This window comes from Urocitellus parryii, chromosome 7 (assembly GCF_045843805.1).
Source record: "Urocitellus parryii isolate mUroPar1 chromosome 7, mUroPar1.hap1, whole genome shotgun sequence".
Taxonomy (NCBI): domain Eukaryota; kingdom Metazoa; phylum Chordata; class Mammalia; order Rodentia; family Sciuridae; genus Urocitellus; species Urocitellus parryii.
In genome coordinates, this window is record NC_135537.1 from 9842372 (window position 1) to 9870255 (window position 27884).

The following is a 27884-nucleotide window of genomic DNA, read 5'->3' on the forward strand; positions in this document are numbered from 1 at the left end:
TGGTGTTAGCCGGGGAAGGAATCATTCAGAACTGCTTCTCTGCAGAACCACCAGAGAGCAGGTTGAACCTTGAAAATCAACCGGCCCTAGGACTTTGTGTAGCCCAAGTTCATAAAGCAGAGCATTGTGCCCCGACAGCAGCCAGACGGCTAGAGCCTGCACCAAGTGACACTCCAGACACTCACACTGCTGCTTTCTGGGTGCATCCAGCAGTGACTGTGCCCCCTCCAGAGGGGATCTCAATAGTGATCCTACAGCCCACGTGTCCTCTCCCTTCATACACCTTTCCCAATACTGAGCCCTGCTCATAAGCAGAATGACTCACTGTGGCCCTAGCTGCAGGTACAGGGCCACTAAGACATGGAGCAACCCGTGCCCCTGAGAGAACACACTGCAGAAAGCTTCCTTCCTGTGGGTTGATGCAGCCTTGTGAAGGACACACTTGGGAGTTGAGTGCTGCTTGTTTTTTTTTTACCTGTTTACCCCTAGGTCAAGCACCCTTTGTGCAGTATTCACCATGTACAACCCTATCTGGCAGCCCTGGGTAGCATGCATCATGCTGTGTTCTCTCTCATATTTGGTCCTAAAATATAAGATCTAAAGCAGAACACACACAAATCATCCAAACCTCTTACAATCTTTAGGGTGTCATATTCTCAAGAAGCTAAAAGTATTTTAAAATCCTTGTGTTTTATTTCACTTTATATTTTTTCATCCTTATTAAATACATGGTTGCCCTTTGAAGTGAAATGGTGATCTGAGTACAGGCAGCTATAGCTGGAGTGTAGTAGGGTTCCTGGATTCTGCCTACCTCATCCCTCTGTCCCCGGAGCAGCCCCGGAGGCACATATACAGAGCCCCTAGGACTGCAACGAGGTATTCCAAATGCTGTAGAGCCCAGAGGAGAGGGAAGGTGGAGACGCTGCTGGAAAACGTTTGCTAGCCAGCAGCGCCACCACGTGGCCATGCATGGTCATGAGCGGAGTGACATTGGTATGCAAGTTCAAAGCCAGCCTGCCCAGGGCGTCTTTGGAATGCTGGCGACCACCAGGTGGGAGTGGTGCTGTCCTCACTGGCGTCCCTGGACTGTGAACCTTGATGCCTAGCTCATGGCCAGCCTGGAATAAATGATTACGTAATAAGTGAGTGAACAAGTGGGATGCTGCTCAGGCAGCATCCTCAAGGAGCTCAGGGCTGTTTCCACTTTACAGATGGCAGAAGGAGGCTCAGAGAGGGAAGGGGGCCTCCTTATTGTCAAACTGCCAGTCAGTGTTGCAAAGCTGGGACAGAAACCAGTCAGGACTTTCTCCTTTGGCCACACACCTTGGGGCACAAAGAGGACAAAATTCCCGTGTTCTTTCGTGGATTGCTGAAAGTGTCCTTGTCACATTCTGCTGACCTCTCCCCCAGGAGGCCGTTCCAGTCACTGCCTGAGCCCTGCCCCTGCTCTCCTGCTATGATTGTGCTCCTGCTGACTGCGCTGATGGTCCCCCGTGTTGGTGAGTGACGCTGTGTGACGCCATGTTTCCAGTTGGCAAGTCATCACTTGCTCTGACACTGGAGCACTGTGGAACTTCATCTGACCTGCTCAGGAGTACTTAGGGGAACGCTGCCTTGTGAGCGACAGAAATCGGACATCCACAGTGAGCCCTAGATTCAGTTCAGTGGTTGAATGGAATGTGCATGGGATGTGGGGTGGGAGCTTGAGTGGAGAACAGGGTGGGTGGTGTGCCAAGAGACCCTTTGGAAACCTCCTTTCCCCCGAGGGTCCACTCCACACCCTTCAGTCACCGATAGCTGCCCCTGGTTTGACTGATTTCCAGGAGCAGCAGGGACTTCCTGCCACACAGCAGCGTCCCTGTCCCCTTCCAGGCAGGTGCAGTGGGAGGACCACCCTTCCCTCCTCCTCCCAGAGTCGCCCACACCAGCCAAGCCTGAGGCCACCTAAGCAGCTCCTTGGCAGCTAGGGTGGCGGTTTCAAGTCCGTGTGGGGTCCCAGCTGGAGTCTGAGGCTCTCCTACTCGTGTTATCATTCGTGTCTCTGTAGGGCTCACAAACACCTGGGCTTACACTCTCCTCCCTCCACCTGGGTGGGGGGGTCCACAGAGTCAGCACCACTCATCCATCAGGGGCTTCCTCCTGCCCGTCCTGTATTCGGGTACACTCTGCCCTTCCCAGGGCCTCCTGCACACGGCAGCGAGGAGTAAGGCCACAGGACCCCACTGCTCATGACCAGGTTAGTGGACAGCACAAGAGGTTTGCAGGTTGACAGTTACTCTACCCACTTGACATGAGACTAAAAGTCTTCCCTGTAGGCCCAGATCCTTGCAGCCCCTTCCCAGCCCTGCCCTCCTGGGCACTGCAGACCACCCGCCTGTTGCTGGGCCTCGGTTGCCTACTTCCTTCCTGACTGTGCTCTTTCCTGATTGAGACATTTGTCACAAATTCAAACTACAATCCTAATTTGCCTCATTTGGGGTGACAAAAATGTGTAAAACTATATTATACAGTTTTTCAGTCTATTCTACAGTTTTTCAGTCTCTTATCTATTTTTTCTCTTAAATGAGATCTTACCCACAAAATTTCGTTCTCCAATTTTTTTTTTTTTTGCTTATTTTCTTTGGTAACTAACATCTTCCTCTTTCAAAAGAATACATTTGCCTTTGATCAAAACTCCTTCGATGACATCACCCCCACCTTTTACATGCATCTTTTAAATTTTTAAAAGATTTTTATAAAATTGAGACTATTAAACATCTTCCTCCCTATTCTTATTTTTTCTCTTTTTCCTCTTTTATTAATTTGCCACTATATTATGATAGTAAAAATGATAATAGTATCATCAAACAATTGTTATAAAGTGTTTGATGAACACTTTTTGGTATGCCCAGAGAAATTTTACTCCCAAACACAAACATCTGGTTCAAGGACAATCACAGAAAGGGCAAGTGCAGGGACTTGAGTGTCCTGTACCTGCAGCTCCAGTTCCACAGGGGTGAGGGTGTGCCCATTGCCACGTGGGACTGTCCACCCACCCACTCACCAAGTCTGGGTGAAAACTGGGAGGAAAGTCTGTTTCTGAGTCTGGATACATATGCCAAGGCCAGATGGAGGCGCATGGCTTGCGGAAACAGCTGTGAGGAGAAATGTTGCCGCCACCAGGCAAGGCGGGGGCCATCGGGCAATTCTGCGGTGAGGTAGCAAGCGGGGAGGTGGACGTGTCCTAGACTTCGGTTGGGCCTAAGGACGATCTGGCCAGGACTTCTAGGCAGCGTCCACCCAAGGGGCTGCTTTGGACTCCCCAGCTCAGCCGGGGGGCCCTCACCAGTGAGTTTCCATGGTTGGAGCCCTGGGAACACCTGCCCCAGTGGTGATCTGAGTCAGACTTCAAGAAAACCTAGGGGTGTGTTGATGGCCAGGAGGGTCTTTGTCATGACAAGGTCTGTCCTGGTGCTCAGGCCCCGTAGCAGGACAAGGAGGAGCCTCTGTGTCTGCTCTGTCCACAGAACGGGCAGGTGCTGTCCCCTACCCTGCTTCACTCCCAGCTGGCTCACTCCCACTCCCGAGGGTGGGTGGCAGTGTGAATGGCAGTCAGCTGGCATTAAGAGAGAAGTGCCTTGGATGTGCCGCCTGGACCAGATGTTCCCTCCATCCAAGAGCTCTGCCCTGGAGTTTACTGGGCAGCCCCACACCACGCAGTGTGTGTGGGTTCCCGCTCCACGTCCTCTGGGTGCTCATCTCCCAGAACCCCGAGGAAGGGTGGGGCAGAAAGGTGGGCTGGGCATTCCCCGCTGAGCTGGGTGCAACACTCCACCATGAACTCCCACTTAAACCTGCTGGTAGACCTGGTCACCCCTCATCCCAGGGAGGGCATCTTCCACATTCACTTCCAGTTCACCAGCAGTCACTCACTGGCCATTCGGTGGTGTAGTTCAACCGATGGACGTTCATTCACCCTCCCCATGACAGAACTTGTCCTCCCCCCACCCTCTCTCCTATACAGGATGTGAATACACACATACGCATCTTCACAGTGCTTTCCTCACTCAGTCCCTAGTGCAGCGGGGACACAGTTACAAAAATAGATCATTGCAACATGGGAGGGACAAGTACAGTGAGAGAAGCCCATCTGTGACATTATGCTAGCACGGGGGGGGGGGGGGGTGTCGCTCACACAGCCCAGTTTAGGGGCCAGGAGGGGCTTCTTGAACTTTGAGTGGAGTCATAAGATGTTGGTAGGAGGCTCGGGAGTGGGTCCAGGGGAGCATCAGGCCCCAGGCACAGCACAGGCAAAGGCAGGATGGCAGGAAAGAGCTGGTGTCTGGAAAGCCAGAGCCTTGCAAGGTGGCAGGGCATGAGGTCCTGGAAGGAGTGACTGCAGAGGAATGGGGCTGAGGAAGCCAGCCACAAAGGGCCAGAAGACTCTGTGCTGCTCCTCAGGGTCTCAGGTTGTGGTCTGTAACACAGCAATAGTAGCCTGCGCCTTGCATTCCCCCGGGGACTTAGACACAGCAATGCCTGACAAACCCTGCGCCAGCTCTGCCCTGCAGCAGGATGGAGCTACCATCCTCTCGCCAGTAGCGACACACTTCACTGATGTGGCACCAGTTTTATTGAGGTGAATTTTGTCCTCATACTTCCTGTGATCTTCCAGTTTGTCCTCCCTTCTCCCAACACACACCCTTGGCTAGACTTTAGGAATGAACCAACCCAGTCCTCTGGGACAAACAATTTAAAATCCTGGATGACTTTTCTAGTTGCTAATGAAAATGTGTGGGCGTGGATCTCCTGCAAGCAAGCTGAGTGTGGGGGAGAGCATGCCTTATTAACATGCAGGGGTGACAAGCTCACCTCCCGCCCTCCAGAAGAGGAATTTAATTAGCAGTTGCACTAAGGAGTACAAGTGAGGTAATTACCCAGGAGCAGCAAGATCTTGCAATCGCTGCAGAAGTGGGCAGCAGGTACTCAGCTGTGGGCTGTTAGGCTGATGAAATGATTTCCCAGGCAATGATGCCAAGTGTGAAGTATGCCAGGGCAATCCCAGGGGCTCTGTGCCTAGGGCTCCGTTGGAACCGGTGTCAGGACTGTCTGTCCTGGTCTGAGGGCTCCAGACAGGAGGGCTCCACAGTTCCCAGGAAGGAGGGAATTCCCTCCCCATGTGGACACTGTGGCACACGGGGAGAGGCTGGCCCTGACCTGACGCCAGGAGCCCTCTCCTCCACTGGCACGTGGAGAACTGGCCCCAGCCACCCTGCGCTCCAGCATGAGCCTTTCTTCCCTCTGCAAACCAAAGGTAACTGACACGCCTGTGTTGTTCAGTTTGCAAAATATTTTATTTTACATTGGAGCCAAGAATTTAAAATTGAAAGATGTCACCAAGAATTCAGATTCCCAACAGATTTGTGAAAATCTCAAATGTGGTTCTCCTTCCCCAAGGCCTGGGGCTGAGTCCCAGCTGTCCCTCTACTTCTCCATGTCCCCACTGTTTCCTGCTGATGCCCAGCGCTGGGCTTGCTCCTCTAACTACAACGTCTGTCTGGCCCTGGACAGGTGTGGGTTTGCAGTCTTGGGTCCTAACCTGGATCTCGTTTTCTCTGTCTTGGACAAGTGCAACCAGCCAATCACACTGGGTTCCCGGCTCCTATTGCACCCTCCCCAGCCAGTCTTCCCAGTTCCTCTATCCACTCAGTGACTGTTGGTTAAGTTTCTAAGTGAGGCATCAGCCCTGGAGCTACAGCAGCCAAGAGGCTCCTGCCCTCCAGAGTCAGTCTAATGCAAAAGGCTGGTAAGTAAGGAGACCTGGGAACCAGAATGAAAGGTATGCACAGTGGAGGTCACTAGAAACAGGGGACAGGAGGCCAGAGGATGGGCAAAGAGCCTAGAATCCCCCAGGTCAGAGGAGGAGTGAAGAAAGACTTCCACATGGTATTGTGCTAAGTAAGCCTTACGTAGTGAGCAGGGGCTGCTGGGCTGAGCCATGGCCAAAGCTTTCCACAGAAGTCACAGGCCATGCAAAGGCCCAGGGCACCTGGTGAGAACAGAACCATCCAGAATGGCTGGAGCCAAGAGGAGCCAGAGTACCAACCCACTGGCCCCGAATGCAGCACACAGGTGCACCACCGTGGCCTGGCTTGCGTCTCATCCCATCTTTCTTGCCTGAAAACTCTGTTGCTCTGAAGTGTCTCCAGATGCTCTCTGCCAACGCAGGGAAGCTTCCCTTGGGACCCCATTAGCCACACTCCATACCTTGGCTCTTCTTCTTCCAGTATCAGTAGGTATCACCACGGGAATGGGCAGACAACTCGAGGGTCCTCGTCCTTTGACTGCAAGAGCCAAGGCGACTCTTGAGCCCTCCTTCCCTCCTGTTTCCCAGGTGAAAAATCAGAGAGGCTGCTGCCACCCAGGTCCCAGAACACAGCGGGCTGGGGGCGAGGGCAGGTGACTTCCTCAGCAAAGCTTTGGGGGAATCTCCAAATGAATGAATTTTCTCAGGAGACAGTGAAAGTGGTAGCTTCTGAATGTTAGTCAAGGGATAGCAAGAGGTGAAGTCCAGCTGGCTGGTTGCTGACCCTGGTCATTAGGATCCCACCTCTGCCCAGGTCCTTGTCTTTCAGCTGGTGAATCTTACCCAGTGGTGTTTTACACACAAGCACATGTGCACACATGAAGGTGTGTGTGCGTGCATGTGCACACACACACACACACACACACACACACAGCCTCACCCAGCATCACTGGTCAGGGCAGTTCTACTGGCATCTAGTGGGTAGAGGCCAGAGGTGCTGCCCAGAACCCTCTAATGCACTAGAAAGTTTCCTGCAGTAGAACATTTTCTACCCAAAACACCAGGCTGAGAAAACTGCTCTGAGCCAAGCAGGGCCTGGTCAGGCATCCTCTGGGCATCACCATGAGCAGATGGAACCACCATGTGTTTCTATGATGGTTGGTTCTTGGGCTTTCAGTTGGAGAAGGTCTCCAAGCTGACAGGCCTGGCTACAGAACTGACCACTTGATGAGAAAGACTAAGTCCTTCTGCTGTTCCAGATGACCACGTGCTTTCCATCACTGGGGGAATGGAAGCCTAAGTCTTTAGGGAAGAGTCTGCTTGTCCCCATGACCAGGCTTCACCCTGTGCTCCACAGGGTGCTGAGCTGGCTGCTGGTGGAGTTATCTCAAGCACTGGTGTGGTCCTACCCATCATCCCTGTACCTCCAAGCAGCATGGTTCAAGGTGAAGTTCTAAATCAGCAGCTTCAAAACTAGCAGAGACACTTGTTTAAAATGCCTGTTTCTGAGTCCCGCTCCAGACTGTCAGGGTCAGATCTGAGACTGTGGAGTCAGAATGTTTACTGAGCCCGTACCCCTGGTGATTCTGATGCTCAGTCTGGAGGAAACCCTTGTCCTCCATTACAAACTCCTTGGGGTTGAGGGCTCTAGCATGTCTTTACTTCTTCCCACCCCTGCTTTATCTTAAGAAACTCCAAAACCAGCACACAATCTAAATAAAGCTGTAGGCTTCATATGCAAAGAGAGCTTCCAGTAAGGCCCCAAATCTCTCCATCTCCAGCCAGAAGGCCTCGGTCCAAGCCGACCCCCAGGACAACTCCAGCCCCTCCTGACCCACCACATAGACCAGGCACACGGCAGGTGCTGGAAAGCGTGCTGGGAACTGAGTTTGGGGCATCCTCACTGTCCTCCTGGCTGTCACTGCCCAGTCTCAGCCCAGCAAGGGGTGGGGACAGAGTTTGTGCTAACACTGTTTCCTTTTATTTACAGGGGCCCATGCTCTGGACACCCCACACTTTCCCCAGGCGTTGCCACCAGGACTCTCAAAACATATCAGTAAGGATTCTTTGAACATTTCTTAGGAGACAGAACACCAGCTAGGACTTTGGCAGAGAGAATATCCCTCTGAACATGCCCTAGAGCCAGTGACTGTGGTGACCCCTCTGGTGTCTGAGCCGACAGTGGTCTCTAGTTTGAAACAAAGTTCAAGTTTATCAGAAGACAAAGGCGGCTGGGAAGGGAGAGCAGCAAATGAAACAGATGGAGAGTCTTCGAGGGTCCCGCAGTCAGGAAAAGAGGGGCACGGTGCACTGCAGTCCTCCGATTATGAGAAAGGAGGATCCACATTTGTCTTTGGGGAAGGGAAAATTGTCACAGTGGTTGGTCACAAAGACTTCTTAGGAGGGTCCTCGTGAGGACAGAGCAGCTGGAGCATCAATCCAGTGAGCCAGTTGGTGATGTGAGCCTTCAGAGGGGAAGGTTGAATGAGCCCATATGAAGTGTTGAGTCCACTCAGACCTTAATGACAAGTGGCCTCTCTCCCAATGACAGCACTCTCAGAGGACGTACAATGTCCTCCAAATGTCTCTAAGTGGACACTTAGACCAGGCCACGCTGGCACTTAGAAGGTCAGGGCCCCGGCAGGCATTTCTCTCCAGCAGGGGGAGCCCTCGAGGCAATCTGCACAGTGGTCCAGGGGACCCTAGGATCAGCGTGGGTACAAAGGAGTGGGACTCAGGTGGAGCAGCCACAGAGCCAGCAATGACCCAGAAGCTTCATTCTCCCCGAGGATCAGTAACTCTAGTGACCATTCACAGGTATATCTAGGATGTCCAGTGGGGACATGCCCAGGTACAAGAGCCACACACTGGAAGAGCCCCTGAGACGAAGACTTCTCATCTCATGCCCCCTGCCATTTAAGGGTCATTTGTGCCATCTAGTGATGTTGCCTAGTAACCCAGTTCACATTTCATTTTTATCAGGTTTCTGTGGCAACCCACATTACTAGAAAGTTAGCCCAAGGTCAAATTTGTTCTTAGAAAAAGTGTGACCTTCCCCAGATGGGGAGGGGGAAAGGAGAAGAAACTGAGACTCTTTGTTTTCTCTTTCTTCCACTTAGATACCACATTCATCAATGGAATGTTTAAAAATGAGGAAAGTGTGGCTGAAATGTTTGGTAAGTTAAATCTGAAATTGCTTTTATCCACCAAGTGTCAGACATGAAATGTGTTTAGGAAATCTGAGGCAATGACCTGGGCCTTGGTGTCTGCCTCTGAGTGTCCACAGCCTCCCCGGCCAGCTTCAATGTCCCCCAGGTCTGAGGAGGGTAGTGATGGCTTTTTGGTTCAGGTGAGTCACCCCCCTGCTGGATCCAGACAGTAGAGTGGGTCATCTCCTTTAGCACCCAGTGACCCCACAGTCAGAGACAGAGAACAAGGAGGGCAGCAATGAGTTACAGAGTCAGAAACAGTCAGCCCTGTTTTCCTACCTATCTGGTTGCTGCCTACTTCAGAGAAAATCATTATTCTTGGTTGGTATTGGGCATGGCTCTGACCATCAGTGTCCCTAACCTGTGAAACAGTGACAACAGAGCAACATGCACTTAGAAAGATTAATATGAAATTTATGGACTAATAGATGAAATAAATGCTGCCCAACATCTTATGTACTCTATTGATCTAAACTTTTAATAGCACCTGGTACTGTGTCTGGCACACAGGGGCTCAGAGAGAGAGAGAAACTGTGTTTCAGAACACCTTTCCTTGCTACCCTGGCTTATAATTCTATAGTGTTACTTGTATGATTTTACTGTGCTATTTGTGAGATCCATTCAACAAACCAACCATAAAAGAAACAAATCATATAGATATTTCATTATCTCACACGACACCAGAGGTCTGAGGCACCAGAATGGATGAACTGGCCCAGGGCAGGTGCCAGAGACCCTGCAGGCCCACTCTGTCTTACTCTGCCTCTTCCCCGAGCATGCAGGGTATTAGCTTTAGGTTTGGGGCCTCATGGTTGAAACGTGGTCACAACCCACATGTCCTCACCTGCATTGAACAAGGGAAAGGTGTAGATCCAAAGATGTCCTTACATGCCCGCACTCTTCCTCAGGAGAGAAGGAGTCCCAGAAGGAGCCTCACACAGACTTCCTATTAAGTGCTTCTGGCAGATCTGGGTCGGAAGCTCATCCCTAGATCAATCACTGGCACAGAAGCATGGGGTCACCGTGCTTGACATGAAACGGTCTCAGAAACTGAGGCAAAGGCTGGCTTCTCTCAGAAATGTCAATTTCATTAGGAAGGAAGGAGAAACAAATGGCTGTTGGTAGCAGCTGGCAAGGACCATGGCTTATACGCCGGCTTCCCTTGAGCTGTTCAGAGCAGTCGAGGACACAGTGGGCCTCACTATGTGACGAGGACACAGTGGGCCTCACCATGCTGACGAGGACCCAGCAGCCCAAGGGACAGGGAGTCCAGGGAACAGGCTCCTCCTGGGCCTGGCTCCCAGTGCCCACCAGCCCCTGCACCGCTCCTCCCCAGACTGTCTGGGCCCCCGCTTCACCTGGCTACAGGCCGTCTTCACCAACTTCCCTCTGCTGCTCCAATTTGTGCATGGAATGAAGTGCGTCGCTGATCTCTGTCCTCGGGACTTTGAAGACTATGGCTGCGCCTGCAGGTTTGAGATGGATGGACTCCCCATGGATGAGACGGACAGGTGAGCAGGACCCATGGGTGGACCCTGGGGGCCTGATGGATGGGAAGGGCCCTGAACTAGGCACTCACTTGGGAGAGGTCTCCATCCTGTTAGCTACCAGCAGGGTGATGCTTTCTCCTCTTTACATTGCCATGTGACCTGTGACCTGCTGTAGGTGGTGGGCACATACCAAGAGCCCATGTGATGGCCAAATGGCAAAGCTGCATTGTGGTGTTGCTCAGAGTTTGGTCACCTGCATCAGAACCTCCTGTGTGGTTGTTAAAAATGCAGATTCCGGGGCTGGGGTTGTGGCTCAGTGGTAGAGCGCTTGACTTATCATGTGTGAGGCACTGGGTTCGATTCTCAGCACTGCATATAAATAAATAAAAACGAAGATATTTAAAAAAATGCAGATTCCTGGGATCCATCCCAGACCTATTACTCAGGCTATCTTTAGGTGGAACGTGGAGGTCTACATTTACACAAGCTCCCTTTGACTCTTCTGCATAATGAAATTTAAGAATAGTTTATTATTTGGAGCGGCTCTGGCCACCAGAGGTGAGACAACTATGAAGGTTTCTATTCATTTTTTAACAAATAAAAGCAAAACTATGGTGATATATGAGCACTGTGCTTAAGAAAAGAGAAAATCACCCCTGCTTTAAAGAGGAAAATGTCTACTGTGGAAAATTAGAAAATCGAAGTGTCCAGTAAAGATGCGCTCATCCACATGTACAAGGGAAGCGCCCACTGAGGAGAGACACCAAGATTGTCAACGAAACCTGAAACCTAAAAGCAGGGATATGCCAACAGGTTCAGGAAGCAGGAGGCCCCTTGAGTTATGGGAGTGAAGTGCTCTCTGTTAAAATTTTAAGGCCTGTTGCCTGTGACCCATGATTCTAAGCCTCTTGTCCTTTCTGACTTTGCCATCTTGGGCAAGTTAAGGTTTGCTCTCCAGTCTTTTATCTTTAAAAGTCACTATTAAGAACACCTACTTCATAGGGTTATAATTTAGTATTAAATCTCCAAATTCAAGTTAAGGCGGCCGGGCCTCTGCCTGGCTTATGAAGAAGGTACCCCAAAGCACCAGTGACTGGTAGCCACAGTGGAAAGAGCTCTAGCAGCAGCAGGAGCCAGGCAGCTGCAGTGGGGACTGTGGTAGTCCCAGTCGTGCAGTAGCATAGCACTAGTGAAGTGGTGGTAATAATAACAGTGGCCGAAGCCATAGAAACAGCAGCATCGGCAGCAGAATCCACGTGGAAATGGGAAATGGAGTCCCCAGGCCTCAACCCCTCCATGAACCATGCCCCTCACTCGCAGCTTTTACCCTTGTGCCCAAATCCAGTGCAGTGGAGCCTGTGAGCCCAGGTGGGCTCATAGAAGGTGGGAAGGGGTCCCCTATATGATTTGCTGGGCAGCTCCTTCCTGGCCTGCCGTTTCTCCTCCAGGATACCCTCTTCAGATGTCTTGACCCCTAGGCACCAGGGAAACCTCTCTGTTCCCCAGACACCTGCTCCTACACAGGTGAGAGTGTGGGCACAGGGCCTGTCTCCCCGCTCCACTCCACACTCTCTACAGAGGGTCTGCACCCTGTTCTTTCTCTGTGCTTCTTGGCACTGATAATAATACCCGGCATGCAGTAGCAACTCAATGAGGTAACTATTGTCTAGGTAATCAACCTCCAATTGATTTTTCAAGATTCAAAGAACTAAACAATTAAATAAAAAGTGATAAAAGCTTCAAATAAATAAATAACAATACTTGGTTGACAAAGAACAATGATTTTGGATTAACAAATCCATCCCACCTCCAAACCTTCGAGAGTGTGTAGGTTTCCAGTGGATCAAAGGGGCAGTCTCCCACCTTAAGGACCAGGAGCAAACTGACTCCTGAAGAAGCTGGCTCTGCATGGGGTATGGGCCAGGGCCATTTCTGGGAACCTGCTTTCATTTCAGGTCCACCCTTACCCCTTCATTTAATTGTTATAAGACCTTGTAAACCTAGCAGTCAGAGAAACAAAGCAATAATTCATCACTGTCTCCTATCCCAGATGAAAGATCAAAACACCAGTCTGGCAGAATAGTGGGCTGCAGCCAATTTCAATTGCTTTATACAGTTCAATGGGGGGTGGGAACTTCCAAATTCCAGAGTGCAGGTTATTTCCATCTTGAACTTACTACTAGACACCAAAAATCATTGCTGTTATTGAGTGCCTGATACATAATAGGATCTAGATAGACCTTTACTTGATTCCTAGAAATCCTTGTGAGTTGTCCAAGGTCATCATTTGTCTATGTGATTTTTCTTCCTTACAATGCTCACTGATCTGTCTACACTGCAAGAGCCACCCAGCTTCAGCATCAGCATGTGTTGTGAACAAGCTAGACCTCAGGCAAGTCACAGCCTGTGTATCTCAGCACCCACATATGTAAAGGACCATAATAATCACAGCTGGTGCCTGGGATCCACTTAAGGGATAAATGAATTAACCCTTGTCAAGCTTTAGGAGCAGGGGGCCACTGCATGGTAGCACTCAGCAAATGTTAGCTGCTGTAACAAGCAGCAGTAATCTTGTCCTTATTCCTGTTGATGAAGAGGTGTCTGATTGCAGGAGCTCCTTTGCTGGCTTCATTTCAGTCCCTGCTCTGCCATGCAGTTCCCAGGATAGTTTTCTAGCCCTACCCTTCTGCCCCAGGCACAGGATTGGAGTCCTGCGTGGGCCCTGCACCTGAGATTCTCCATTCACAACAGGCTCATTAAGTGTAAAGTGCTTAGAGCAGTCCCTGGAATGCTCAAAAATGCTAACTGTTAATAGTGAGCCTCTCTGAGACTTGGTTTCCTCCCAGAAAATACTGTAAATTTGAAAAAGGGGTAAGTTCCCAAGACAGACCACAGGTCATCAGTGCAAGTAGATTCAGACCAGCTGCAGAGCCCCACTCAGCCTGTCCCAAGAGCCAGAGTGGCAGGGCTGGTGGCAGGGCTGGGACTGCATCCTCCCAAACAGTGCTGCTGGGTGGACAAGGGGAGTAGAGAGTGACAACGCCTCCCCACTCCATGGCACCAGAGGGAGAGATAGGTTCCCAGTGTGGGGTGTCATCCGAGTGCCATGGATCACCTCCGCCTCAGCCCTTCAGATTGCTGGTCTTCAGATACTGCTGAGCTCAGGAAAAGTCTTCTGGAACCTGGGAGCCTCCCACGCTCTCTTCAAGCCAGCAGAGCTCTCTGTTTACAATGTTTGGCAGAGAATGTGGCCTTCCCTGGTTCTCGTTTTGTTTAGATCAGATTTTGTTCTATGTTTAAGCAGCGGATTGCCCTGTGTTGCCCGACAGCATCCTATGTCCACACCTTGCTCTGTGCCTGTCCCCGACTCCACCACCAAATTGCTGTGTGTCCTCAGAGAAGTCATTTCTCCTCTCTTGGCCCCAAAGTCCAGGTCTACACAGTGGTGTGAGAAGCTGCACATTCAGAGCAAAGCGTTGCCCTTTACATATTTTAATACCATCTGGAACAACCCAAGCTCTCCTGGCTGAGAGAGCTGTTCTGTGTCTGACTGCTGAGGCATTGGGTCCATTCCAGGTCTTAGTATTTAATCAATCACCTCACCTCGAGAATATGAAAGTTGCTCTTTCCTCTCTGTCTTCCTGCTCTTAATGGGATCTCAAACATCTTTTGCAGATACAAGAGGAGACAGAGGGTTTTAATAAAGAAGCCACCTGCCCACTAAGCTGCTCTGTGTATCTCAGGCAGGGCCTTCCATACAGAATGGAGTGAAGCCTCCTCTTCCCATTGCTGCAGAGCTCCTGGGGTCTGTGTCCTTGGCCTTGTCTCCAGTGGTCAGTTCAAGCACCCGATAAGGCTACATCTGCCACCACCCACAAGCAGGCAGGAGATAGGGCAGTTGGCCACTGCACGAGACCAGGCAGAGTTGGAGCCAAACTGCTGCTGTTTATGAGATGGGATGGCTTCCCAGAAGGAAGTGGACAGTAGCAGGGAGTGGTGACTGAAGCACCTTCAGAGGCTTAGCATCTAGGTGAGGATGCTACTTACCTGATCCTTACCTTCTAGGAGATACCTTCACACTCAGATCCAGCCCATCCTGCTGGTTGTGGAAGCCTGCGTGCCAGTGCCAGGCACATGCAGACCTGCCCTCTGATGTTTGAGGGTTAGCAGATGGTGTGTGTGTGTGTGTGTGTGTGTGTGTGTGTGTGTGTGCGCACCCATATACACACACAGAGTATTTGAAACAGCCAGCTCCTGAGGTCATCCAGAGATGCAGGGTGACCCTGGGCTGCCCGCCTCTCCCCAGTCCTAACCCTGCCCACCCTACCCTGCTGCTGCCACAGCTGCTGCTTCCAGCACCGCAGGTGCTACGAGGAAGCCTCCGAGCAGGACTGCCTCCAGGACCCCTCCAGGCTCAGCGCAAAAGTCGACTGCATCAGCAAGAAGGTCACATGTGGTGAGCATCTGCAGGTGTCCTGGGGCTGGGTGGAGACCCAGGGACCCAGGCCTGAGTGTGGATGAGGGGTCCTGGGGTCTCTGCATCATTGTTGCCATTGGCAACGTCATTGGTAAGGGTTAGGTACGTGAGGCCTGGGTCGGTGGCATCTGTAGCTGGCACAGAATAGATGTGCAATAAACGTTTCTTTAAATTGAAGCCATAGTTGATCAGCAAATTATCTGATTTGTAATTTTATAATTGTAGCAACCCTGGGGCTTGTGAGGGGCAATTAGTTTGCTGCTTTTGCTTTGTGAACATTGGGTCATTGGGTGGGGCAATCACTAAACTTCTCTGAAGCTCACTACGGGGAGGAGAAAACCTACTTCAGGGTTGCATTATGAAGTAAGCAATGCTGGTAACTTGACCTCTGCAGTCACCATGTACACTAACTCAGTGACATCCCTGGAAGTGGAAGTGGGGATGAGGGCATGAGGCCCACGATGGCTGCCGTCTGGAAGAGTCACCACACACAGGGTCGGGTCTCAGCTCTCCACCTTGTCCAGGACCCACATTCCAAGTCTTTGGAAATCCTGGTGGAAGTAGAGTAGGCGAGGGCACAGAGGCAAGGCCTGCTGGACCAGGTTAAGGCCATCTTGACGTGCGCCTGGTGGACGGTCTTTATGCACAGCTGCTCTGACCCCCCTGACAGACCCATGGGATGGGGACCTTTGTTCAGTTTTCAGACAAAGGAGGGAAAACCCAGAGAAATTAAATAACCTGCCCAGAGTCACATAGCTGCCCAGTGGCAGGACCACTGGGTCTGGACCCAGGGTCAGCCGACTCTCAAGTCCAGGTCACAAGGACAGGGTGGTGCCTGGAGCATCAGGGAGGATGGAGGGAGGCGCTGGGTGTGAACCAGCGGGCGAGGGACCCATGTGCAGAGAGCAGGACCCATCCATTGACGGCCAGCCCTGGGTGAGCGCCTACACCAGCAGGGACAGTCACCTCAGTGTGGGGACCTCCTGACCTGCCAGACTGTCTTCACAACTGTCAGACCCTGGTAGTCCAAAAGGCAAGTGACGTGTCAGGTGGTGACAAGAGCTGTGGAGGACCAAGAGTCAGGGAAAGGCAGGGCTGGGCCGGGCCCTGTTAGGAAGGGGGAGCCTCCTGGGGTGATGCGGCTGGGCAAGGAGAGGCGGAGCCGAACCAGCAGCTCCCAGGGCAGGAGAGAGGCAACCAGGAGGGCACTAGGGTGGCCCGAGGCTCCAGGTGCCGGGAGCACTTGAGAAACAAGGAGGACAGAAAGACTGGTGAGGAGGGGTGTGGGAGGGGGACGATCCTGCGACGTTCCCTAGGCCACGTCAGGAAGTCATTGCAGTGTTCTGAGTGAAGAGCCATGCTTACTGAATTCTGAAGTGTATTCTATCTTCCCGATGAGGACACAGAAGACACGGTGGGCAGGGACGGGGCCAAGCTGGAGGCCACCAATGCCATCAGGCAGGAGATGACAGTGGCTCCATGGGGTGGGGTGGGGGGGCGTGGAGATGTGGAGATAGGGCCAGACTAACTCCAAGGAAGGCGGAGCCCATGGAGCTGCCTGTGGATGCCTGAGTGTGAGGCTGCTGTGACTCCCAGGCGGGTCCTCTGAGGCAGTGGCATGATGTGACAGGAGGAAGGTGGCAGGGGTGGTGGCCTCGTGGGGCACATTGGGGGCTCTGCTGTGGGACTCCTGTGACCTCTGAGACCCACTGGGATCTCTCCACCTGCCCTGCCCTTGCTCTGTGCCCAGAGTCTGCAGACCCTTGCAGTCACCTGCTGTGCACCTGTGACAAGGCTGCCCTTGAGTGCCTGGCTCAGTCTGGCATCAACTCCTCCCTGAACCTTGTGGACACCTCCTCGTGCCTGGCTCAGACTCCAGGTAGGAAGCACAGGGCCTGTGTCAGAGCTGGCGTGGGACCGGCTGTTGGTGGGCTTCCCGGGATCCACACACAGCACCTTCAGCCAAGTCCCACCCGCTCCCTGAACACTCCTGTGCACTTCCCTTCCAGAGACGAGCAGCAGGAAAGACACCACGGCTCTGCTGCCTGGAGGTGAGGCCACCCGGGGAAGCTGGCTCTTACTGGGAATACCAGGCCCTGGGCTGAGGACAGCTGGTGGACACCCCTCCTTTACTAAGCCTGCCTCACAGAAGCTGGAGCACCCCGTGACATCTGACTTGTCCCCACCTCCCACAGCTAGGAGATGTGATTATTTCTGTGCAGACACCCAACATCAAATGGGCCCACAGCAAACTCTGTCCCTTGCTAATGGTTGGCTCCACAAATGGACTGTCTATGATTCGGACCAAGGTGTCAGCTTAACCCAGTGAGGACGTAGATCCCAGTTCTGTCTCTCCCCCTCTCTGTCTCCAGTCAGAGCCCTGGCATGGGCATGTCTAGGACAGGACCCGGTGCTCAGAGGAGCAAGGCCTTTCCCAGCTGCATGGACTCCTGGGGACAGACCCAGGCCTCCCCTGTCCTCCTTCCCCTCCTTCCTTGTGCTGACCAGAGCTGGGCAGAAGGGGCAGCCTGGACCCAGCCCAGGCACTTAGAAGGGGAAGCTGTTTTCATGTGTCTTTTCTGGACAGGTTTGATTCTTCATCACGGTCCACCGAACCAAGCAAATGATAATTCTTACTGTAAAATGTGGATCTTAGGAAAAGACGGGAGCCAAGTTTATGCCTGCCAGTCCTAGTTCACCAAAATCTCCATCAGCTCTCAATCCTGGCACCTTTGGGCACCTGGGGATGGGAGGATGGGAGGTCCCAGGTGCACCTTAGCAGAGCATCCCTCCTCTCCTGGGGCAGGGGCCTCTTCCAGAACTAGCTGTGCAGTGTTTGCTAAAGAGCAAACGTGTGTGTGTGTGTGTGTGTGTGTGTGTGTGTGTGTGTGCACATGCACATGAGTATGTGTGTAGGTGTGGGGGGGATATGTATGTGGGTAGATGCTTGGGTATTTAAGGGTGTACACACAGGGCTGTATGCATGCTATATTTCTGTCTTCTGAGTCCACATCCATCACAGAGGGCTTGAGTCCTCTGCCATCTGTGCTGCCTCTTGAACAGTTGACATACTGTAGGAGGTGCTGAGCATTTGCAATCTTCTCACTCCCTTCTGCCCATGTCTGATAGGGCCTACCTTCCCCATCAGAACCCCACCATTTCTGTAGTTCCTCCTGAGCTGGTGACAAGATCACCTTGTCACTAGCTGGGCAGCCCCTGTTTTGGGGGGAGCTGGAGATCAAGGACACCCTCATGCAGGATGGACAGCTCCCCCTTGGCAACCTGTGCTCAACCCTCCCCCCGCCCCAGCTCCATGGTCCCTCGGTCCCCAGATGATTCTCCTTCTACACTCTGTGCTTGGTCCTGACACTGTGTTGCATGGTCAGTGCTGTCCGGGCCTCTCTTTCCCCAGTGGCTCCTGCAGAACCCACAGATGCCAGCCTGACAGCTGTCTCAGGAGAAGGTGAGCAAAGAGGGCTGGTGTGGACCCCAGTATCCTCATCTCAATTGAGCCACCCCCCACCTGCTGGCACCTGCTTCCTTAAAATTTACCCTGCTTGCTCGGTTATGGAACTGACCAAGTGCATTCCAGAGCCCCTGGTTCTTCCTGACCCCAAATCTCCTCCCTCACTCTCCTGACCCCAAATCTCCTCCCTCACTCTCCTGTCCCCATCGCTGGACGACTACCAAGTAAAGGGCAGCATGCCCACCCTGGTAGAGCTCAATTTCAGACGAGCACCTTTATGAGATATGTGTGTTTCAGGGATTGCATTAAACAACACCAAAATCTTATTTCTTGTTCATCTGAAACCCAGAGGTAGCTGGGCATCCCATAGTTTTGCTTTCTAAGTCAGGCCAGCCTGCCCCTCAGGAGGTCACTCTGCACACCGCCTTCCCAGAGTTGGCTCTTTCCCTCCTTCAGAGCTGCTGACACTGAGCCAAGAGGCTTGGAGCAGAGGCCATGCTGCTCTTCCCTCCTGGCCATCCCCAAAGTGGCCAAGGGCATCTCATCCAATTGCTCCCAGACAGCCTGCCTTTTGGTCCATGTTCAGAGAGAAGAGAAAATATCACCCAAGTAACGCCCCACTCTATATCCTACCCAACAACCAGCCAAGCATGATTGACAGGGGCAATTTGCATTCTCTTCAAGGCAAATTCTCCAAACTTGAGGAACTGCTGTGTAATCCTGGCCCCATGAGACCACCATGAAATAACCCTCAACTGGCACATTCTCCAAAGTCTGAGTTATTAAGCTTTAACTATCCTTCTTGAGGCAAGAAGGAAGCACAGGGTTTATCTCTGGGAAAGATGGAAAGGAAATGAGGTTCCTTGAGGTGTCTAAGGCCCAGATGGAGGTGGCTGCTCCACACTCCCACACAGGGACTGGCATCCCTCCAGGCAGAGGCCACCTGTTGTGGGGTCAAGAAAACATGTCACACTGTGCAGCGGGTGGGGGAGTTTGTGAAAAAAAAAGAAACAGATCATCACTGTCTTCACCATCCTATCACCATACCATGGGTTAATTCAGGGTACATTCAGGGTCAGATCCTGGCCTCTCCATTTTTCAGCTGTGTTGGACAGGTTGTTAAGGACAGGTTGTACCTGTCCCTAAGTGTGGCATGAGTAGGCCCTGCAGATTCTGGACCAGCCTCTGCCAGGAACCTGGTGTGACTATGTAAAACAGCAAGCTCATGCAACCAATCAAGCTCAACCCTGGATGACCTGCTTGTATTGTATAATTGCATTTAATGCTCAAACGACTCTAGGAAAAATGGTCATAATGTCCATTTTAAGATAATAAATTGAGGTGCAGATGCAGTGTCCTCAGCACATAGCCAAGTGGCAGGACTGGGACAGGAGGAAGGTCCTGTCATTACCCCTAGACCAGCTTCCTTCTGCAGTTGCCTTCCATAAGGACGGCTCCAACCTGGGGAAGTAATGGCCTCTCACTCCTAAAGAGGTTTCCTGCTGGTCTTTCTGCCTAAACAAGTCCTGGCCCTGAGCCACTGGACTGGAACCTCCTAAGGCACCGTGTGCAGCCACAGCCCTGACATGTGGTCATGGCTTTCACTTCTCGGTCCTCACCCCTGGCAGGTGACCTCTCTGGGCTCAGGGCACCCACCTGGATCCATAACTGAAGCTGGGCGGCCTCTTTCCACAGCGGCTCCTGACACCAGAGGCGGCAGACTGTCACTCTCTTGAGGATAAGTAAGCAGACAGATCCTGAAGGAGGCAGGCAGGGTCCGGTGGAGAGGTGCCACCAAACGTGCTCTGTCGCAGTGACTAGTGACCTCATAATGGGGCCCAGAGGAACTATTTTAATCATTTCACAGAATATGCAGGACACTGAGGCTCAGGGAGCTTACAGTTCTAAGTCACTCAGCAAGTGACCTGGCAGGCTGGTCTCTGAGCCCAACTTGAGGCTGTGTGACTATTTTCTTTCATTATTCTATGGTGACACAGAACACACTGTCTTACCTAAAAATATCTAGGCCAAAATTTCTTGGTGGAATTAACCTGGCCATTTGCTTTGCTTGTGGTGACTAAAAACCAAGGAGCCATTATTTAAAAAGTACAAGGAACTGAAAATAGTGACCTGGTAGTCACTCAGAATGAACAAGAAAGCAAATGGACCCCGGGCAGTGGCTTTGCCGGGTGCCTCCAATGTGCTGGTGTATTTCTGAGTCCCTTCCTGCTGTTCGTCTCTGAGGGAGTCCTGGCTGGTCCTAGGCTGGTCCTAGGAGCCTGTTGCTGTCCCCACGTTACAGATGCAGAAGCCCAGAGGGTGGCAGGGGTTGCCCAGGTGGCTCAGCTCAAGTCCTTGCTCTGGGTCTGTAGATTTTGTTTTTGAAGAGATCAGTCTGCCCAGTGCCTTCTCTTCCCTGGAGCACAGTGCCCTGGCTGAGAACTTCCAGCCCGGTGTTCACACAGTGCCGCCATCTCTGTGAGAATGTGAGAGGGAAGGCGGTTTCTCATTTCCACAGAATTTTTCCTGGGCATTTCTGGCTCTTTGTGGTCCAGCAGGACATGGCGTGGTAGCTGAGCAACCCTAACCCTAACCCAGCTTCATCCAGGCAGCCTGGCTTGCGCCTGCCCCTTCCTAGCTCGGTGGCCTGGAGAGTGACTGACTCTCCTGCCTGTCCCCCTCTAAAGGAGCATGAGCATGCTACTGCCAGCTCATGGGTTGTCCCAGAGTTAGAGTAAGAGAGTCCTATTGCCAGGTCAGAGGCAGTAAGTGCTTAATAGCTACCATAGTCACTCACTTTACAGAGAAGCAGCCAGCACCATCCACCATGCATCCTGCTGTCTCTGTACTGCATGCTCTCTGGTCAAAAATGCATTTTTTCTTTTAGTCTTTCTGTCCTCCAAATTCTGGAGAAGCCACATTCCCGGGTATTGCAACAAACTCCCCTGCTTCCAGCCCACGCGCTGCAGCTGAATTGACCAGTGAGCCTATGTTGAGGCCGGGGTCCTCTGACCTCTCTTCTGCTCTCCCACAAACCCTCACCACGGAAGACAGAGAAAGGGCAGTAGGAAGAGCACTTGACCTCCTGCACCTGGAGCAGGGGAGGCATCTGGCCCCCAGGTGGAACAGGCCAGGTCAGCGCTCACCCTGTCTCTCCTCTCTCTCCTTTTCCAGAGCCAGGCCAAGATCGGGAAGGCACGGAGGCCACTAGGGCCACACCCCCTCCAGGTAAGCACACCTGGCTCCTTCTTCCTGTATATGTAACCATGCCCAAACATTTATGAATTCAAAGAATTCCAGATGAGACTTGAGGCCAAACCCCAGATGGAAGGTGTCATGGAAGCCAATGTACTTTTACATTCCTGTCCATCCAAAAAGGACACAAATAAAATCAAAAGATTCTTTAGGAAGAAATGGGAGATATCTGGTAAAAAGATGCATTCAGATAAATACAGAAAATTACTTTTAGCTCCATTTAAGTCACTCATAATTCGACAAGACAAAGACACTTTTAATATTTGAAGATTTTTTTTCCCAATCTTCCTCTAGCATATCTATGAGCATAACTTGCGACTGCTTGATGTCCTTGCTTTGTAGTCGAGTTGTGTCTGAAGCAGTGTGGGGCAGCACCCTGTCACTGGACATGACAGTAGACATCACATTTCTGTAACATGAGTTGTAGCGCCTGTACAATATCTCCTTATATGGAAATGACTTATTTAGCCAATCACTTCCAACATTTGTTATTATGAATGGTAGATACATACTTTATGCCCATCTGCTTCTGATTACCTTGTTTGGATAAATACGGAGAGGGAGGATTGCTGGACCAAGGGCAGAAGCCGGCAGCCTTACTGGTCATCTGATGCTAAATCATGAGGAGAAGCCTGTGGTGCTGCACAGGACGAGGAAGTTGGAGGTTGGCTTCATCCTTGTACCACGAGGCGGCCTTTTCCTCCATTCCCTTTGCCTCGTCACTGGCTGTGGGTGTCCTGAGCTGCCACCCCTGTGGCCGAGTGTAGGCTCCCATCAATGCTAGGACCTCTGTAAACACTTGGAAATCCTCACATAGAACTCAAGGGCCCCAAGGGCCTGCTGCCATGTCTGCAGACCCAGGTGGAGGCACACTCTCCCACGCTCTTGTGCTCTGAGATGCCTTGTCCATCTGCAAACCTGTCCTTGAGCTGCTTTTTGAACCTTAACCCTCAAGGTGTGCATTTTAGGATCTGTGGAGGTTGCTACAGCCAAAGAGGTCACCCTCATCCCTGCGGGCCTTAAATCTTCGGGGTTGGCGGTGTCATCCTCTGCAAGTGGACCTGAGGAGGCAACTAGGAAAGGTAGGCAGAGGCTGGAAGCTGGAGGATGACCGTCCTCCCACCCTGAGACCCTGGGGTTAGGCTGTTGACAGGGAACCTGGGGCCACCTCCTCTGATTGCCGGCTTCTGATGTTGTGGGGTATCCTCCCCGTAATGATCAGCAGAGTGAGGCTCCAGGGCATGTGACTTGTCTGTTGTCACTGGCTGTTGTGAGGCTGAACCTGGGATGGAGCCAGGGCCTTTCTACCCTTGGCCTGCTGCTGCCACAGCTCTGCCTTTGCTGGCCCAGATGGGAAGAGCCTGCCTTGGTCCACACCAGGGTTTACTGTAAAGAATGAAGCGCTTGGGTCCTAATCATCCTTCCCTTGTCCCTCTTCCCACTGATGTCCTATCAAAGGCCCTGTACCTGCAAGGAACCACGGTCAGCTGGGTCCAGAGGAAGCCTGATTGATGTCTGGAGAGCAGTGCACAGATGTGGAGAAAGTTGCATTTGAAAGTTGTAGGCAGAGGAGAGGGTAGGAGGGTAGAGACTAAGGAACAAACACAGGAAAAGAAAACCAAGGGCTCAGAAAGACATGGCTGCCAAGTGTGCTAGCTTAACTGGGCCCAGAAGTCCAGGAGGACAGACAAGACTGTCTACGATGCTCAGCTCTGTCCAGTTATAAAGACCATCCTTGGTCCCAGCAAGTCCCCTTCCCTTAGGATCTCATGGAGAGTCTGGCAGAGTATTAGAAGCCAGGGGACAGTGTATCTGTGACACAGTGTATCCCAAAGAGAGGACAAGCCATAGCCCCACTCTGTCAGAGGTTTCCTCGTGCCACCCAGGGCTGTCCTCGTGCAGCCTGGAACCCTGCCCTGCTCTTGGCAACTCTGCTGACATTCCTTGATATCCTGAGAGTCTCTGTTCCCAATCAGTCTGTGACAGACTCACCTTCCTGCACCTGGGGAGCAAGGACAATACGCAGGTGATGCTGCCACTTGGAGAGATGCTCTTCTGTCTGACGTCCCGGTGTCCGGAGGAATTTGAATCTTATGGCTGTTACTGTGGACGAGAAGGAAGAGGCGAGCCGAAGGATGCCCTGGACAGGTATGGCAGGTAGAGGGTTGCAGGCGAGGGAGACCGAGGCCATCCACAGCAGCGAGAGCCAAGAGGCCACGGCTGTGCTGCATTTGCCTTTGGCATCACAAAGAGTTTCTGCAGCCAATTGGGCAGCTGGGGCGCAAAGGCTAACTTGTCTGCGATTCCTCCCCTAGTTGAAAGGGCCAAGTCAGACTAGTCCAGATCTTTTGATTTGGGAATCTAGCAACACCACAAATACTGCTCAGCTGCCATGAGAAGGCTGGTCTGCAAAGACACTTCAGAGGACCCTAAACCTATCTATGATGCAATGGCCAACATACAGAATTGGGGTCTTCACTTGGTTTGCCCTACAGAAGGTCCCATTGAAATGATCTTCTCCGCAACTTTTAACTGTTAAATTTTATTCCCACCACCTTTGGAAGAATTCTGATTTTACGCATACATTGATTGATGTTCATTCATTGATGTATGTAGTTGACCCACATTTCTTGAGATTTTGCTCTGTGCCAGGCTGTGCTGGGTGGTGGGGATACAAAAGTGACTGCAGCTCAGTAAAGCAATACCACTTATGGCCAATAGAAGTTTGCCTAGTGAGAGATGGAAAATTAAGCAAAAATACCACATGATACCATAAACATAGAAGCAACAGGAAATTATGGAAGACTCCATCTGAGTTTCAGCAACATTCCAAAAGTGGAGCTGATAATGTTTAAAGATAATTGTATTTGGAAATCACCCCGCCCATGATCAATGGAGCCGTCTACTTTCTAGGGTGCTTGTCCCTGTCAAAAAGTTGTGAGTTGTTGAGTGCCCCTGAGTTCAATCCCTGATACTATAAGAAAAAAAAATTCTCTAAATCTATGACTTATCCCTGCTTGGTCTGTGGTCTTCAAAGGGAGCCAGAGTCATGAAAGGGCAGGGAAGTTATGGAAAGGAAGGTTTGGGGCAGCAACTGTAGCTCCCTATTGGCTACTTCCATCACCGCTGTCCTAGGATATCCATCTGACTAGGGGGACACCGGAGATTATAAGGCTACATCCGCTCAGAAAGGCAGGTCCAGAAACAAGAAACAGATTTACTATTCTCAGGTGTTTACGAAGTCCTGCTGTACACTGGACGCTGTTCTAGATCTAGGCCCTCTTTATGCTTCAGATACTCACTGTGCTCTCTTTCAGCTGAGGGTGAGTGCCCTAAGAATGCAGGATTAAGAGGGTTGATGGAGGGGGTCACTGCTAGTCTATATGGGTCCTTTGTGCAAACTAAAAATAAGTACCCCTTCTTGAAGATTCCTATTTCCATCTTTTGGAAATTACCATAATAAATATACAAATCACCCATATTTGCCATCAACAGAGTCACAATAAAAATATGATAAAATTTTTAAATAATAGGGTACATATAATGTGATTGATGCTGCCCTGCAGGTGCCCTGAACAACCACACACAGGGTGTGTATGAGTCAGCCCCATGTGCACAGGGCAGGAGGGTCCTGGGTCCGTGGGGAGCTCCAAGGAGTAAAGGGCTTTCTTGGTCTTAGGTGCTGTGTGTCCCACCACTGCTGCCTGGGGCGCGTGAGGCGGCTGGGCTGCGTGCTGGAGAGGCTTCCTCCGTCACCGGTGGTGTGCGAGGACCACACGGTCAAGTGTAAGTGCTGCTGCTGCACAGTGAGTTCTCAGCTCAGCTCCGCTTCCAGAGGCTTTCCCAGCCCCTTCAGAAGAGGTTTCTCTGTCCTCCCGGTGCCCCGTCCCCCTGCCCATCAGCAGGTGCACATCTCTCAGGCTTTGTAGCCAGAAAGGAAATGCTGCCCTGAGAATTCCCTGACAAGGTTTTGTTCCTCCTCAGTCTTAGGAGGGGAGCCACTGGCTGGGCCTTCCTCCTGCTCCTGCCTCTCCACTCCCTAAGCACAGCGCATGGAGCTCTGGGTGGTGTGGGACCATTGTCATTTATGGATCATGGGTCCCTGGTGCTGTGTGCTCACATGTCCCTCACCCACCTGCTCTTTTATCCACCTGGCCAACAAACCCTCATCAGGAACCAGAAGAGTAGTGAAGCTGCCTGATCCTTGCCTCCAGTCCCTCAGCCTACAGGGAAGATACCAGGATCTCATGCAGCATGTGCTAAGAGGGGTACTGGGCGTGGGCACAGGGGGCCTGGAAGGAATCAGAAGGGGTGGTGAGGGGAGACGGCAGGAGGCTCTCCGGTTCCCATACTGTCATGCTGGGCATAGGCATGGGGAAGGAGAAAAACCATGGTATTCTGTAACGCCCTGAGGCTTCAGAACAAGACATGGGTCTATATTCTGGAAGAGAAAGTGGAGTGGGGGCATTGAGTGGCACAATGTGAAGAGAGCTAGATAGTCACCAGATCATGAACCTGAAGGAGCCAGGAGCAAGACTCAAACACATTTTTTTCCTGCAAGGGACAGGAGCCAGGGGTGGGTTTTGTACCTTGGAGTGGCAGGATTAGGTAGATATCATGTCCTACTGCTGCCGGAGGCTCACTCCCTCTCCCAGGATCAGAGTCCAGGAGAGCGGCATCTGCAGGGGACCCCTGTGCAGCTCCAGCCCAGCCCTCTGTGACACATGAGCTCGTGTCCTGCACCAGGTGCTCCATGGTGGATCATGGGAAGTGAAGGCATCTCGGAGCCTGGTCTGGGCTGTTTGGATCCTAAGTGTAGCGTGAAAAGTCAGAGCTCCTCCAGAGCAGAGCCTGGGTGATCTCCTCTCTGCACTGGCTCCTCCCTCTCCTCCTGATTCCTGCTGCTGTCTGTGGCCCATGTAGGGGCCAGTTCGGGAAGTTTAGAAGGTTTGTGTGGTACAGGGTGGAAAAAAATAGTTTAATGCTTCAAGTAAGTTTAGACAGGAAAACACACACACACACACACACAAAAAAAAAAAAAAAAAAAAAAAAAACCAGAACTTTAGCCCACTGAAAACTACAGATGACACAGATAATATTTGCAGAAATCTTATCTAAGTCTAGCACCTTCAGATATGCCAACTCATCTGAGTCACACCACCCCCTGGATGGGACTTACGCATTGAAGCAAGAGTAGGCTTTCCAGAGCCTGTAAGAAAAACTACATGAAGCCTAGGAAAATTCAAATTTCAAATATACAGGGATAACTTTTTAAATATATGTCTTAAGTGTTCAAACTTTCAGACATATTATCTGAAATTCAAATTTAAGAGGTCATCCTGTATTTATCCATTACTATTAAAATAGGGTAGACAAGAATCTCCATTTGACAAATGCAGAAATGCTGGTCAGGGAGGGAGGACATGCTAGTTGAGTCCAGCAAATATTACTTGGAAAATACAAGTTGAGGAGTGAGTTACGTGCTCAGACATATGGATTGGTCCTCACGGTGCTGTCCAGCAAGAGGGAAGAGTGAAAACACACACAATTGCTGTGTGATGTGATCATCTCAGAGCCTGCTAGGATGGGAAGAACCATCTGGTGGGTTCAGCTGGAGCCCCAGGAAAGAGACTTCCTTCCCGGAGGCGGTCTGGAGGAGGGGATGCCAAGCTGAGTCCAGACAGACAAGCATGAGTCCACCAGGCAGAAGGCTGAGCAGCCCCTGCAGACGGTCCCTTACCAGCTGGAGCAAGACCAGAAGCCAAGAGGGGGCCTGGGAGGGGACTGGAGGGGACAGGCTGAAGGAGCAGCCAGGAGGCCAGGGAGGCCCTGGGTGCTGTCCCATTATCTCTCATGTCTGCTGCTCTGCTTTTGCCCTCTAGGTGTGGGGCAGAGCCTGTGCCAGAAGCTTCTATGTGCCTGTGACCAGACGGCAGCTGAGTGCATGGCCTCCGCCTCCTTCAACCAGAGCCTCAAGTCTCCAAGCGGACAGGAGTGCCAGGGCAGGCAGATGTCCTGTGAGGACAGCACGCTCGGAGGGTGCTCCACCTCTTCTGTCAGCTCTAGCTCCGAGGAGAACAGCGAGGAGGCAGCACCTGGCACAGAGAGCCTCAAAAGAACCAGAAGATTTCTGGGGAAGGTACTCGGTCCCTTGGGGACCAGGCCACGCCACAGCAGATAGATTCCAGTGGGCAGGACAAGG

The 27884-nt window shown here is 51.7% G+C and overlaps 1 protein-coding gene across 1 annotated transcript; it reads left to right on the plus strand.

The window, feature by feature from the left end:
* Positions 1–1456: 1456 nt before the first annotated feature.
* On the plus strand, positions 1457–27863 carry Oc90 (otoconin 90). The gene is made up of 13 exons (XM_026407869.2): positions 1457–1499; positions 7776–7841; positions 8905–8961; positions 10331–10505; positions 14828–14940; positions 16712–16840; positions 16971–17012; positions 18374–18424; positions 21602–21655; positions 22651–22764; positions 23659–23830; positions 25362–25468; positions 27565–27863. The coding sequence occupies exons 1-13, from the start codon at positions 1457–1459 to the stop codon at positions 27861–27863; spliced, it is 1422 nt and encodes a 473-aa protein (XP_026263654.2).
* The last annotated feature ends 21 nt before the right edge of the window (positions 27864–27884 follow it).

Excerpts from the sequence above, each read along its gene's own strand:
- Oc90 (XM_026407869.2), top strand. The coding sequence starts at position 1,457 with ATGATTGTGCTCCTGCTGACTGCGCTGATGGTCCCCCGTGTTG. Across the intron at positions 10,506-14,827 it reads CCCATGGATGAGACGGACAG|CTGCTGCTTCCAGCACCGCA; the intron begins GTGAGCAGGACC and ends CTGCTGCCACAG. Across the intron at positions 25,469-27,564 it reads CGAGGACCACACGGTCAAGT|GTGTGGGGCAGAGCCTGTGC; the intron begins GTAAGTGCTGCT and ends TTTGCCCTCTAG.